At 40.6% G+C, this 14,848-nt stretch overlaps 1 protein-coding gene across 1 annotated transcript; it reads right to left on the bottom strand.

Moving 5' to 3' along the window:
• Window positions 1-7,523: 7,523 nt before the first annotated feature.
• Window positions 7,524-11,561, bottom strand: crip1 (cysteine-rich protein 1). Its single transcript, XM_005736566.1, has 5 exons — window positions 11,367-11,561; window positions 8,577-8,671; window positions 8,330-8,387; window positions 7,928-7,972; window positions 7,524-7,778 (listed from the first exon to the last, which is right to left on the bottom strand). The coding sequence occupies exons 1-4, from the start codon at window positions 11,404-11,406 to the stop codon at window positions 7,932-7,934; spliced, it is 234 nt and encodes a 77-aa protein (XP_005736623.1). The 5' UTR covers window positions 11,407-11,561; the 3' UTR covers window positions 7,524-7,778; window positions 7,928-7,931.
• Window positions 11,562-14,848: the final 3,287 nt, after the last annotated feature.

Below are 14,848 nucleotides of genomic sequence, written 5' to 3'. Positions count from 1 at the left end.
TTTGAAGGCTGCTCTGCGACGCCCCAAGGTGGTGCGGGAGGGGAACGCCTGACCACCTCACAAGCAGCTGTGCATATTGTTGCATTCAGGCGTAATTAGCAAAGGTTTGCATACTAATGTGCTAAATTAAGATGCTGGACGTGGTGATAGGATGCTGATTAGTGCAGCCTCACAGAACCACATCCGTGGCCTTTTATTCCAATCCCCGTTTATTGTTGTAAATGATTAATGGCATTGTTTCACCACAGTCGCAAATGGTTTATTTTCTCAAGTCGTTCCTAAACAGAGGGAGGGGAGGGTGCAAAGAGAGTGAAACAGACTAAAATAAAGTTGAATTTCATTCTTATAAGGAGGCCCTTGTTACTGAAACTACCTGAAGCCATATTAACAGAGAGGAATGCTTGCTAAACTCGTTCATTTGGCTTAAACACATGGAAAAAAAACAAGATTTTTTATTATTTTCCCAAACATCCAAGCCCAGGCTCGGAGGCCTTCCCGTCTCATTAACTACCTCAGAGCAGAGGCTTTCTCGTGGGCTTGGAGAGGCCGACTTATCCCCTCTCTGTGTGGTTTTTGGGGAGCTGGCTCCCATACAAGCGTTCATGGCAGCGGTTCATCGTTTCTGCACACACATACACACACTGGATCCTTATTAGCAATTACAACGCCAGAGGGTCTATTTATACACATCTGCTGAGACAGAGCACTGCAGCGGTAACAGATACATCCAGCAGCACTAATCAACTCCAGCCCAATCCCTGTAAACAAGATGAGAGGGCGGATAGAGGGAAGAGAGGAATAATGTACCAGGGGAAGGAGGAGGGTGAAGGCGGGAAGACAAAAATAGGAGAGGCGGCAGGATGGAAAAAAGAAATTAAGAGGGGAAGGGTAGAAAGAAAGGGACCAAGGGGTGAAAGAGGTGTAGATGAAGACTGGGAGAGTATCTGAGAAAGCCATCAATAATCAGTAACAGAAGTAAGGACCAGATTCTTCTCACAATAGCTGTTCCAGCTATTCTCCTGCTACACAGTCTTTCAAAGGAAAACTGAACTTCTAAATTAACATATACAGCCAACAGGCTGCTTTGGAATCCTCACCGGGGATAGAGATGACCCCGATTTACCCAATTTGTGCAAGACTCATTTTACAAACTCCCCACACCGGATTTTATTTTGCCAAAGCCAGTTCAAAAATGATAATGGGAGTGTGGAGGATTGTGATACTGTCCAACTGGAGTGTTTGCAGGTGACCACATAAAAAGAAAAAAGGCAAGAAGTCTTTTGGCTTTTTAAGTAGTGCAGCCTCTCCCCACCGTGCTGCTACTACTGCTACTACTACTAAAGCCATTAAAAATGCAAGAATGTCTGCTCCACATTTAGTCAACCTTTTAATACTTTTAGAGGATTTGGGAAGCTTGAAAATTGATCTTTGAAAACAGCGGCTCAATATTTTGGGAAATACGCTAATTTGTTAAATTACAATCAGGAGCTGTTTAGCATAGCTTAGCATGAAGACTGTAAACCTGGGGAAACTGCTAGCCTAGCTATGTCCAAAGCAATACTGCGACTGCAACACACCTCAAAGAAGTTAAATTAAATCATTTTAAATAACAGCAGATTTTTTTTCTAGATGAGGTAGAGGAAGAAAATGATGGGAACACCTTTCAAAAAAAAAAATCCATATATTTTTTAGACTTATCAAATTTAGCATCTTAGCTGCTAGCATAGACAGGTTGTGAGTCTATCACGGGGCTTAAACAGAGAGACTTAAGTGAAAAACAATGAAGATTAACAATACATTAAAAGTGTTTAAATAGCCTTTTCGTTGTGGAAATGAAGCTAGCTTCCTCACTTATACACCAAATGGAGTTTGAAGCAGGGGACTTCCTGTTGTGGTGCATGTTTGAAGTTGAAGGCCTCAGTTTTTATGCTGAGCTATACAAACTGACTGCTGGCTGTAGCTGGACAAATATGAAAGTGGTATTTTCCATCTGTTTACACAGAGATTAGTTGTAAGCAGTTCAATCAAAGGTTATCTCCAAATCTCATATTGCTGTGTTTAAATAATCAGAGGCCTAAAGGACTCGATAATTATCTTAGCTCCTTTGAGCTCCTTTTGCAGGATGGTTTTTTCTCCTATGATTTAAACAATAGTCATTTTTAGCCATCTTTGCAGTATCATCTTTAGACTTGGAAGCAATTAGGAAAATTGCTTTGTTGAAAATTGCTAACCTTGACTGAATTACTGCCATTAGAGCAAGAGAAATCCCTCTTTCTAACGGAGGGGAAAAAGTGAACAACTCTTTTAAACTCCTAACAGTTATTACTAATTACCTGCGAGGGTCAGTTTTTAAGTGAGTGAAAAGTATACAGTTGATTTCCTGTTCTCATTTTTTGTCTTTTAAAAAATCCCACTAACAGGTTTAGTAGCTGACGGCAGGCTGGACATTCTACCACATGTTCACAGGCCGGTGCGGGTGTAAGGAACATTTTCACAAACACACCGTCTAATTAGCAGACCAGTCCTGTAGGAAAAACTGATGTAATGTTGGAGGAATATTAGCGTGCTGCCAGAGGCATAGGCCTAATGTATGAACTGGTGCGCTCCAGATTAGGACTTCCATAGCTTCACACATCTGATACAGATTCACTGTTAAACTGAAGGATGTAAAATATCCCTCCTGTCCCTCGGTGCTCTCACGCATTGTCCTTTTTAAACCCCCTTCTAGAAATCGGAGGCTGGATTTAGTCAAAAGCTCTATCATGCAAAGAAGAAGCCATATGTAAATAAGACCCAGAAACACTGCCATCTTCTCTTGGCCAAATCTTATTTAAAAAGGACTGAGGCAAAGTGGAAACTGTCCTGTGCAGCAGGATGGCTTCATAGTAGAATCTGAAAGCTTAACCGCACTGCCTGCAGTCCAGACCTGTCAGTCACAGCATCACAAACTGAAAAATACAACAAAGAACACCCAGGACTGTTGAGCAGCTAGAATCTTATATCAAAACAAAAATAGGACAATATTTCTCTCCCCAAAGTCCAGCAGCTGGTCTCTTCAGTTCCCAGATGTTTGCAGACTGTTGGGAAGAGGGGGATGCTACGCTGTGGTAAACATGGCCCTGTTCCATCAGTTTCATAATGACCTTATATGTTTCTTAAAATTCAACATTTTTTCAGTTTAAACATTTGATATGCTGGGTTTGTGAGATCTGCAAGACACTGCTTTTCCGTTTTTATTTACATTTCACTCAGACAACCGAGCCAAACTCCAGAATAACATAGTTCAACAACACATTACGAAGAAAGACATGAAGTTTATTGACAAGAATCATGATTTTTAAGGTTTCCAGATATTTTTAGCACAAACATCTCTGGTCATGTCTTGTTTTAATGTTGTTGCCTCTGCACTTTGATTTCAACCACAATTAAAGTGTTGCTACACTTTTTGCTGTCAGTCATCTGTTCCTGCTTTTTCAGGTGGATGACAGGATGCTACAGATCCTTGCCATGACCTCACCTGCTGATTTTGTGCTCCACCAATCATAAAAAAATGACCTTCAAACCGCCTCCAGCTTTTTAAACAGGGACAAGGTCACCGTGCAGCGTTTTGCACTGCCACCAGGGGTCGCCAAAGTCAATAAAATTTCAAGAAGATTTTAATAAACATTTAGAAGTTAGAACCTGCTGTGGAGCTTGTAATTAATTTTATGTGCTGTTCATGTTTAGTGATCATTTAAATTAAACTATAAGAATGGCACTTATGTGTTTTATTTTTATTTGCATGTTTTATTTATCCTTCCTTTTCATGCTGTCAACTGCTGCGGATCCCGTTCACAACAACTGGATCTTTTCCAAGAATTAGTCCATCTTTCTAGCGGCATTCCCAGGTCTGTGTGTGCATGAGTTATTACAGCTGTGAGACAATTATTTTCCAGTCTTTAAAAGGTTCATGGGTCTAATTTTCTTTTTCATGCTGACACAGCGGGTCTGTGTTGGCAAATTACCCTGGTTTCCACCGTGACGGGGGAAAAAAACCCCTGGAAGCCCTTCACCTTAAGTGCTGTGTAAGTCAGCATTAGTGAATGTGTACTGCCTGCACTATGCTTTCTTTATGATCAGCAAAATTATTCGCACTTTAATAAATTAGGCCTCAACCACATGAATCATGTATGTGCCGCTGGGAGCCAGGAATAAGTGTGCTCATCACTGACTGCGTTTGATGCATGTACTTTTGTTTTTGACAGTGCTTATGGTCACATTTCAGGCACTAAAGGCTGTTTACCATGAAGCTATGAACTTAACTAAAGCTGCAGATTTCACACAAACATCTGAGGGCATCACAACCACAAAGATGTGGTATTTCCTGTGCAGAAAGCTGAGAGGGAAATGTTTGAAGCCACAGTGGTAGCTATTATTATCATCACAGGAGGCATTTAGATGCACAGCACCCCACTATACCAATTCAAAGAAAAGTAACCCTACTTATTCGTAACTTCCAAATAAAGTTATTCAAAAGCAGGGAACCTGCTTCGACTTTCTTTTCCCCCCCATTCAGATCATTTAGTTTTCCAATGCAGAAATTAAGCACTTTTTCACTGCTTTATATTTGTAAACATCCATAAGTGTTAAATAGATTTGCTTGATTAATATAAAAAGTTTCTGCCTAAGCTTTCGATCAATTCTTTTCTACTGTACCTTCATTATCATTATTGGACTTTACTGATGCATATCTGGCTTGTAAGTGCTTCATATTTTTATTGATTTGTTTAAATATTGTTTCTAATAATGTCTGATTTCCTTTTTTCTAGATGTTATTTTACTTGACTGATTGATATCTTTCATGGATTTAAAGCTGTTCCATTTTCTTTTAGAAATACTGGCCAATCTGTTTGTGTAAGACCTTGATCTGGATGTTGACTGTGTAATAGCGGATGTTTACTGCTGTATGCACAACGGATGCACTGGGGGGAAATTCTTAACCGGTACTGATACGGGCATCTAGTTCAGGACAATTTCAGAACAAATTTACATCTGTTAATTCGAGTTTGGTGGAAAATGTAATCAAAAACAGAATGCTACTTGCGATTTGCATATCTCATAAACTCATATGTTATTCACAATAGAACATAGAAAACATATCAGATGTTTAATCAGCGAAAATTAACCATATTTTAAGAAAAATGTTGGCTTCTTTTGAAGTTGATGACAGCTACGTGTCTCAAAGAAGTTGGGTGCCATCAATAAAAGGCTGGAAAATGATGTTCTTGAACATAAAATTGTGAAGACTTTGAGTGTCTCATCCTCTACGGTGCATATTATCATTCAACAAATTGAGAGAGTCTGGAGAAATCTCTGTGCGCAAGGTACAGGGCTGCAAATCAGTAGTGGGGAAAAATGGATGTCTGCACGCTTCCAGTCCTCAGGCGGCACTGCATTCCATAACAGTGTGATGGAAATCACCGCATGGGCTCAGGAACACTTCCAGAAATCACTGTCTGTGAAAACAATTCACTCTGCTGTCCACTAATGCAGGTTAAAGCTCCATCATGAAGAGAGAAAGACAAATATAAACATGATCCAAAAACAGGCCCATTTTTTTGTGGTCTGATGAATTGACATTTGAAATTCTTTGTAGATCATTGTCCACCTGTTTAACAGCCTTCTTCATCTCTGATGTAATGCATGTTATGAGGGTGCATTGGTGCCTAGCAAATTGTGCACATCTGGAAAGGCATCATCAGTGCTAAAAGGTATACACAGGTTTTAGAGCAACATATGTTCGAATCCAGATAAATCTTTTTCAGGGAAGGTTTTGCATATTTCAGCACAACAATGATAAACTGCATTTATCATCTATTACAACAGCATGGCTTCATAGTAGAGGGATACAGGTGCTAAACCGACCTCCCTGTAGTCTTTAAATGTTGCAAAGATTTGTTGCATCATGATACAAAAATTGCGACAAAAGAAGACGCAGGAGTGTTGAGCAACTAGAATCCTAGACAAGACAAATATAGGAACACATTCCTCTCCCAGACGTCCAGCAGCTGGACTCCTCAGGTCCCAAATGTTTACGTCATGTTTTTAAAAGAAGAGGAGATCCTACACAGTGGTAAACATGGCTCTGTACCAACTTTTACAAGACATGCTGCTGCCACCAAATTCAAAAATATGTAACTTTTTTCTTTAAATGGTGTCTGTATCGTCACACATCGTCTCAACTTGTAGTTTGTCAGCATGGTCAAGCTTGCTAAGTGCAGTACAAGACCGTAAATAAAAGACCGGCCTACTGTAGCTTCTGGGTCTGAAAAGCTAATTCCATAAAACTTATTTTCTTTTAATGCCCTGAAGGGGGCAACTCTGAAAACTAAAAATTTTATTGTGGCACTTCTGGGAATTTATCAGCTGGTCTTCTTCATAGAAATACGGATGTTTATATCATACTAGATTGCAATCAATCCCTGATAATGTCTCACCGGCATTATCATGCAGTTTAACCGGAAAATAACAAGTGCTTAGACAGAACCTTCAGCATGTATGAACAGGCTTTTTTTTACACCGTATGTCGCAGCCAGTTTGGAGGAGAAGCAGAAATAAATGACTTGATTGCCAAACATCCTCTGCATGCCTTCATCAGCTGCCTGAGTGTCTGAGGCCTTGCTCGAGATTTTCCCCTGACAGCGAGCCTCTTTGTTTAAGACAAAAAGGGTGACAGCCAGACTGACGGACACACTGCTCATCTGTTGTGGCTTATTTGTGTCTGTTGCCACGGCAACCGTCCTGCTGTGATGGCAGAGGGAGAGAGACGATGGTGGCTGCTCTGCTTTTCAAGGGCAAAACTCTGGAAACCAAGCGGAAATGTGCGGCGAGCTGCAAAGACTCAAACCTCCCATCTAACCAGCGGCCTGGTCAAGGTTCAGGTGTCGATTCCTTTCAAAAGCCAGATACTAAAATGGAAACATTAATGCTGCTGGGATGAAGTCATAACTCACATTATCTTCCATTATCATAAAACGGAACAAAAACAGGAGGCTGATGGGTTATTCTTCTTGGCTTGACCTGATAATCAGTGCATCTGCACTGGGCATTTATTTTTAGCCGTGGGTAAGGCTTTACTTCATAGGTTGGGACAATGTTGATAATAAATCTCTCTTTAATGTGTCATCCTGTGGATTAGCAAGTTTTGTGGGTCCAGAAATAGACCTTTCATGGCATCGAGTTCCCACACGTGTTGTGTTTTCTGTCACACATTTTTAAAATGATATCATTTAGAGTGAGAAGTGCGAAGAAAAATACACAAGCTCATCACAATTGGACAGCTCCGCCTGCTGATGAAGATCATCTAATCCAAACAAAAGTTTATCATCGCGCAATAACTACTGCTGTGTATTGTATCTGGCTGTTACTGGCTTTTATTCCAATATGTTCTCCTTATTTTCCAACAGCTAGTTAGATCTCCATGCATAGGATCAATTAAAGTTTGCAGAGAGTCAATGAGCAAAAAACCAGCAAAAGAAGCGACACAAATTTTAAAAAGTGTTTAATCAGACTGACCGCCCTAATAAAAAGATGAGACCAGAGGACAGTCACTTCATAACATATAATGGGAATGCAAAAATCAGACGACAGAGTTCAAATTCATAAAATAAAAGAACACGCACACAAAATGTGTCTGAACGAGAGCACGGTTTGTTTGCTGGTTTTGATTGTGACTTCTGAGCATGCTGGCTTCTTCCATGTAGTTTCCAGGCAACATTTTCACTGCAGGGCCCCTGAACCTGACAGAGACGCCACGAAAAACACACGTCAGAAGGAGCAAAGTACAAGAAGGGATTTGCTTACTATCTTTGTGTATGAAAATGGCATGGAAACTATAGGAGACGAGCAAATGTAAGCAAATGAATGAAAGGACGATGGACGTGAATACCTATTTATTTATATGTGTGGCTCTCAGCTCCACCGCGTCCAAATCCTGGAAGGAAGAAAGACAGTGATTTTTAGAAAAAAGTGATTAAACATTGGTTAAATTGTTAAACATTGCAGGAATCTAAGACAGAGCAAATCCTTTCATTTGGTTTGAGAGTTTAAAGAGACGTTTAAATGTTTTACTGCATGTGCGATCAGCTGATAAGTGTGCTCTGATAGGACCATTTCTAGTCTACACAACACAGATGCAAAACATTATCCCCAATCAGGGCGCAGCTCCTGAGTCTCAGTACCAAAGGTGATTGCGTCTGTCTTTTATAGTTTTTTGATTGTGCTGTTCGAGAGGGGTCAGAGCGAGTTCAGTTATTGTGTGATCTGGATTATTCGAGCTGAATGCGCTTACCTTTAGGTCCGAACAGAGCAGCGTAGCAGGGTTTGTTACAGTAAGGCTTGCCTTCATGCTGTAAGAGGCAAACATGTGTCAAACCATCTGGAAACAGTAAAGCTGTTACTGTGCATGTCTGCATTGTGAGTGTATTTAGAAGGTGGTTTTAGTAAAGTAAAACACTTCAACGTTATGCAGATGTGATAAAACCGTGCACACAGGAGGTGAAACTACAGGATATTTTCATGTGATTTGACTATCTCACCTCTGCGTGTGAGCCTGGTGAAAGAGTCTTGCTGCACTTCTCACATCTTAGGCAGGGCCTGTGCCAGTCCTTTCCCAGTGATGTCACCTTCTCGGCTGCAAAGCACAAAAAAAATCAAATGTAATCACAGCGGACTCTAACTTATCCCCACAAACACACATAGTATCATCTGGAGAGGACACGGAAGCTTTCCACGATAACTTACTGGGCCGGTCACAATCTGAGGCGCATATGGGGTATATTAATAATAGGTATACATATTAATTCAGTGTCTGTTTGAAAGTTGGGTGTGGTACTCGAAGCCCGAAGTGTCCCTGAGAAGCGTCCCTCATAAACCCTGATATAGCCAGTTTTTAATCAGATTGTCAGGGCTGTTCTGCACAAAGATCCATCATAAGGACTGTAAACGTGGGAGGGAACCGTACTCAGCAGAGACCTATGTTTCATGTATGGAGAAGACAAGTCACATGCTGACATGTGGTCGAATTGCAGCCAAGAAACTGCTCAGGTTCAGCGAGGCAGACCTCCGAGCCATAGAGGGGTAACTGAAGACAAGATTAGCCTCTGCAGATTTTCTAAAAATTAAAAAGTGAGAAAGGACAGCGGATGCACGAAAGAATGAAACTGTCAAAATGTCAGGAAATGACCTATTTAGTTCCCAAGAATAGCCCGATGTGGCACGGGGTTATGCAACAGATGGTGGATGCAGGGTGGGGTCAGCCTCTCTCTCAGGCCAACTCATTGAAAATTTTTCAGCTGAATGTGGTGGACAAAAAAGTCCGACCCTGAAACAATGACCGTGCTTAACTTCAAATAACAAACCAATGCGCTGAGCAAACAGTGGCTTGACAGTGATGTAGGAGAATATAATGATGCACATTCACGCTCCCTTGATCGCGTATAAATCTGATAGTCTCATTGTTTTGTGCGACAGCTGCAGTATTTATTTTACCTCATAATATGACGTGAAATTAGGCGAGCCAGACAGAAGAATAACGAAGTTCGCTCTCAGCTTTGAATCTGCAGCTCGTTGGAGCAGGTCCAGCATACACAAACATGCAAATCTGAATGGAGAAACGTACCATGGGAGGGGAGACTCGCCCACTTTTACTTTCAAATAATTTCCCAAATTTGCAAGGACAGGCTGCTATGCTAAAAAAGGAGAAATAAACAGGGCGTTTTAAGCACTTAGAGTTATGAGAACTTTTTTCTGCACGTGTTTATAAAAGTACACTTATTTAGCGAGTTAGATGAGAAAGCAGATAACAGCCCGCATTTATTTCTGTCCAGAAAAAAATAACTAGCTGCTTAGCCGAGGCTCTGGCTGATTAAAAATATCCGTTATATGTGGGTAAATTAAACACACAAGACTCAATGTTAAGCTTTAAAGATGCACGCACAATCTCTACACATCCTAATCAACACACTGCCCTGCTCCCAACAGTGGTCCTGCAGCACAAAGCACGAGTGTCTGAAAAGTTTCCATCAACAGCAAAGTATTTGCTTCTTTTTTCTTTTGACTTGGACCTCCATCATTCAGGCAGGCAGCGGTAGCCTGATCGTTTCCATCTGAGAGCTTGCTGACGTTAAGATAGAAGAGCAGCAAAAGAGATGGAAAAAGATGCGAGGGGAGTGAAGTGCAATAAAGACAATCGCACACTGATGTGGAAAGGAGTGAGTCGGTTGTGCAGACAGTTCAAGACAACGAGAAGATTGTGAGCACACACAAAGAAGGCAAAGCTTTGTTCTAGCTTTCTTCTCCTTCGGCTGGATATAAACTTTTTCTTTTCGTACACTGGGGAAAAAAAAGAGGAAAAAAAACAAGCCATGTCTGACTAGCTTGTTCTGGCCAAAACAAATTGGTTTGCTTGTATTGGCCAAGAGGGAAGAGTTTATCCACGAGCAGGGAGAATGGAAAGTCACACGGACCATCCATCTGACTGACAGTCCAAAGACTCGTCTTTGTATTTTGCATTGGCCTCAGCTTCTATACATCTTCCCCAAGAGAAGATTTATCTGTTGCGCTACTGAGCAGGAGACAATGTGGTAAATGGATTAAGACACAAATAAACCTGAGCGAGCCCCCCTTTTTCCTCCCCGGATGCTGTAACTGGTCCCTGCTTTGAGAGCATTCTCACAAGATAGACGGAGGTGTATTTAAGCAGAGGAGAAACCTGTTTCCTTGGTCTAGTCATTATTCACGGAACTCATCCCTCATTAAGGAGGACAAACCACTTCCACCAGGAGCAAAGACCTCAAACTCTAAAGTAGTCTGACAGCAAGAAAGCTTCCAGAGTGCAGTGACCTGTTAAAACTGCTATTTATCTGTGTAACTATCTGATTACACTTAATTTATTATTTGTGATTGTCAAAACTTAAGTGTATTCAGTATAGATAATATTATGTATCACAGGTGTAAGCAATAATCTAATAATTCATCCTACTTCGTGCATACTTTGACTTCCTGTAAATTGCGTATTTTTGAGCAATTTAACTGCTTTTTTAACGCTAAACTCTTCCAAAAATACAAAACATGCACTATTTCTTATTTTCTAAACATTAGCAGGTTATTAATATACACCAAGAAAGCATTATATACAGGTTTACTATTTTGCCCCCCGTCTAATATGCAAGTGAAAGGCATGCGTCTCAGTCAGTCTGTCAGACTCTTGATTTCCTGTTTCGTCCTTTGTACAAAAAAGCCACCGGTTTTTAAAAACTAGAAAATCCCGGATGCTTCTCACAGTGTTAGTACACGAGTAAAATTGTAATAGAGAACTCAGATCTTACCGAAGTAAACTTCCTTCTCGCACTTTGGGCACTTCGGCATTTTTGTTGCAGCTGTGAGTGATAGTCTGGAGGAGAGAGCAAAGTCTTGATAAAGTTTCCTGCAGCTGTCACCGGCCCACCTGTTCGCTCTGACTGACCACGCCTGCTCTAAAGTGCAGATGTTGCCGCGCTCCGTGCTGCATTTATAGCGCAGAGGAAATAGTTCGACTGTGTTTTTTTCCTGCAGTGGGAGAGGCCTCAACCACGTTGTGTTGAAGAGACGTGTACGTGCAGAGCACATGACACGAGGAACCGAAATTAAAGAATGAGCTTGCTACACATAAAGTGCATTTCTTTTTGCACTATTATAAAACAAGGTTTTGCTTTGTCCCTGATTGTGAGCTGCAAATTGAGCATTTCTTCTTTTCAAGGTCACATGATGAAATCGATCAAAAGTTGCTCTGTTTTAATGTTGTATAATTAAATAAATATAATCATGTTAAATTGCTGTTCTCTTCTCCTTAAACTAATGAGCGATCAGTTAATTAGAGTGTAGCATTTCATAGGATGAATTATTTTAAAAACACACTGAATTATTCATCCCCAGAAAATCTTCTGTTCATATTTAAATCTTCATGTCCACTTAATCTCTCATCTCCCTCGTTTTAAAACTTTAAAAACAATGATTGTGTGACTTGTAACTCCTATAAGAAAGTATCAACAAAATGTTATCCTGAGGAATCTCCCACACCTGAGCTCCTTCTGTAAAAGGAGGGTAAAAGGGGCCTCCTCATTGTCATCATCATCGATCTGTTTGACACATGGCTATTCACTGCTGGCTGGCAAGTTAATCCACATGATGAATAATCCAAGTCGAGGTGCACACACCTGTGCACGAAGAGCTTTGTGTATTCAGGAGTGCAGGTTTTCTGTGGCCATCATAAAACGTATGTATGTACTCTTTGGAATTACTCTGAGCAAATAAGTGCCAAGTAGAGTCAAACACAATGTGTTTAAGCTAACAACACAAAAAATAATTACATGCTTTAAATGTAGACAGTGATTAAACTTTGAAAAACATTAGAAAAAGGAAGCGAATGCTTGGTCACAGTGAAAAAAAAAACAATTTCTAGACACTAAAGATCAGCTCTTATCTGCAGATCTGATGTCTGGTTCTTTTGAGGTTAGCCCCTTTCAGACTAAGCTTTGGGCTCTGACTAGGCTGCTCCAAAAGGCAGCTACTTCAGTGCCCTACTCCATCGCAAAACTTCTACCCAGCTTCAGATGCTGTCCAAAATGTCCAAAATTTATGCGCTTCGTCACGTTTTCCAAAATCATGCAATGTGCCGGGTTAGTCTCTGCTGGACTGATTCTGGCATCTGGGCCTTAAGTTTGACATGCTGACACATATGATACCTCAAAAAAACCTTTCCTTTGACTATGGTAAGACTCAAAGGCAGACAAATCTCCAAATTAACCAAAAACAATTATAATCAAGGGTTAAATCTCTGTGAAAAGAACATGTAAACATAAACAGAAAATGGCTTAAAATAATTTAATTAATTGGTGAAATTGAAACGTTTTCCACTCAAGCTGCAAGCTTATCTGAAGTAATCCAAACACACATGGATGTAAAGATAAGTAGCAATATTCGCTTTTATAAAATTAATAAAGTAAAAAATGATTTTAATTGAGTTTAAGTGATCAGTTTAACATGTTGCAAAAGGTTTGTGCACCTGCGTGCGGAGGTAGCTGCACGGCACCTGCTCTCTTGTTTTTATTGTTGGTTTTTATTCTTTTAAGAAGTCACTGTTGGCGTGAGATTGCATCACATTCATGACAATGTTCATGTCAGTTGACTCTCATGCTTGTTCTTTGCCGTAATCACCTCAGCAGAGGCCGATCACACCCAACCGAGGGCGACTTTTGACCTGATCAGAAAAGCCATTGTTGCATAACAATCCATATGTGCATGAGTGAGGACCTTAGCATGTTGTGCATACAGACACGCCTGTTGTCTGCCACAGCTGAAGGACTTCTCAAACCCTCTGAGGAGCTTATGGAAATTAGATCACTATGACAACCAAAACAAAACAAAAACAAAGCAAAAAAATCAGTTAAGATGTTACCTTTAGCTATATTTAGCGTTCACGAGGATAGCAGAGCTAATCAAGACGACAGTTTCACTAAGATCATTTGAAATTGCCCTAAACACAAGATCCAACCCATATCCCTCTAATGTTAGGTGTCAGGCATTAAATTATTTTCTTCTTCATCTGCAGGGAGCAGTGTTACTTAACAGCGGCGGGAAACATACCAAAACGAAGAGGGAGAAAAGAGAAATCCAACCTAACATGCTTCCATCAGTGCTAGCGGTGTGACTAATCAGGTCCTCGGCACTGCAAATTTGTGTGCACTGGGGGAAAATCAAACAATGCTGAAAAAAAAGAAGATCCAGTGCAGTATGGTTGAAATCTTGTTAGCTGTGGTTCACGGCGAAGGTTTAACCTGCAGGTTTGGCTAAATCGTTGGTGTGAGAAGATCGCCATGTAATTTTCTTCATGGGATGGTTTCCATTAAATTAGAGATGTAAGGCTGAAGCCTAATCTTCAATGATTAATTGGTGAACTAATCTCCCTGCCACCCAGGTAGCTGCAAGGGAGCGGTGTTATGGCTCAGTGGCCTGAGATCTGCTCCAGAGTCTGCTTGGGCTTCGTCCAGCCATTGAGGTTGATGAGTTGCTGCCTTGTAATTACACCAAAAAAAGAGATTAGTTCAACTCCCTTAAATAGGCAAGATTAAGGTGAAGGTTTTATGTTCTACATCACTAATCAAGCACAGTAATAACTCAAGAACCACATGAAGACAACAGTGCACACATGCACATCAGCCGGGTTGAGCTTTGTAGGCAGATGTGAGCTTCAGTTTGCAGCTTTTTAAGAGTTAAAGCTGTTTAGGGTGGCAGAATTGTTTGGACAAACTGGTTTTAGTTGGTTTGAGGTTATACCTTTGATGGAACTCTGCTGAATCAGGAATAATGGACTCCATTTTCAGCTTGGTGTAGTCACGAAATTCAAAAGTCTTCGGAGCCAAAAAGGATTAAAAGCTGCAGATGGCCACGTGAGGCTGGCTCCAAAACTGAGCCAGTCCCCATGATAAAATGGTGAAGTGTACAGCAGGAATTAATGTGCTTACAGCCCAATACAAATACAAACAAAGCTATTTTCCCCTTTCGTGACAAAAGCAAACAAAAGTTCTTTTCATCCTTCAAATTATATCGAAATTATTTTTATGCCTAAAGTTATGGATTGTCAAGTGCCAGCTAGACCTCTAGCTTCCTGGCTCCAAGAAATATAGGCAGTGTTGGGGAGTAACGGAATACATGTACCGCCGTTACGTATTTAGAATACAAAATATGAGTAACTGTATTCCGTTACAGTTACCGTTTAAAAAGGTGGTATTCAGAATACAGTTACTTTGTTGAAATAAATGGAATACACTGG

This window comes from Pundamilia nyererei, unplaced genomic scaffold (assembly GCF_000239375.1).
Source record: "Pundamilia nyererei isolate P.nyererei 1_Seehausen unplaced genomic scaffold, PunNye1.0 scaffold00070, whole genome shotgun sequence".
In the NCBI taxonomy this organism is placed as follows: domain Eukaryota; kingdom Metazoa; phylum Chordata; class Actinopteri; order Cichliformes; family Cichlidae; genus Pundamilia; species Pundamilia nyererei.
Note: the sequence above shows the minus strand (reverse complement) of the source record. Positions and strands in the feature narration are given on the sequence as shown.

Bases quoted from the DNA above. Each gene is read 5' to 3' on its own strand.
- crip1 (XM_005736566.1), bottom strand. From the start codon at position 11,406: ATGCCGAAGTGCCCAAAGTGCGAGAAGGAAGTTTACTTCG. The intron at 8,672-11,366 runs GTAAGATCTGAG...TGTGCTTTGCAG, and splicing joins CGAGAAGGAAGTTTACTTCG to CCGAGAAGGTGACATCACTG. The intron at 8,388-8,576 runs GTGAGATAGTCA...TGCCTCTTACAG, and splicing joins CACCAGGCTCACACGCAGAG to CATGAAGGCAAGCCTTACTG.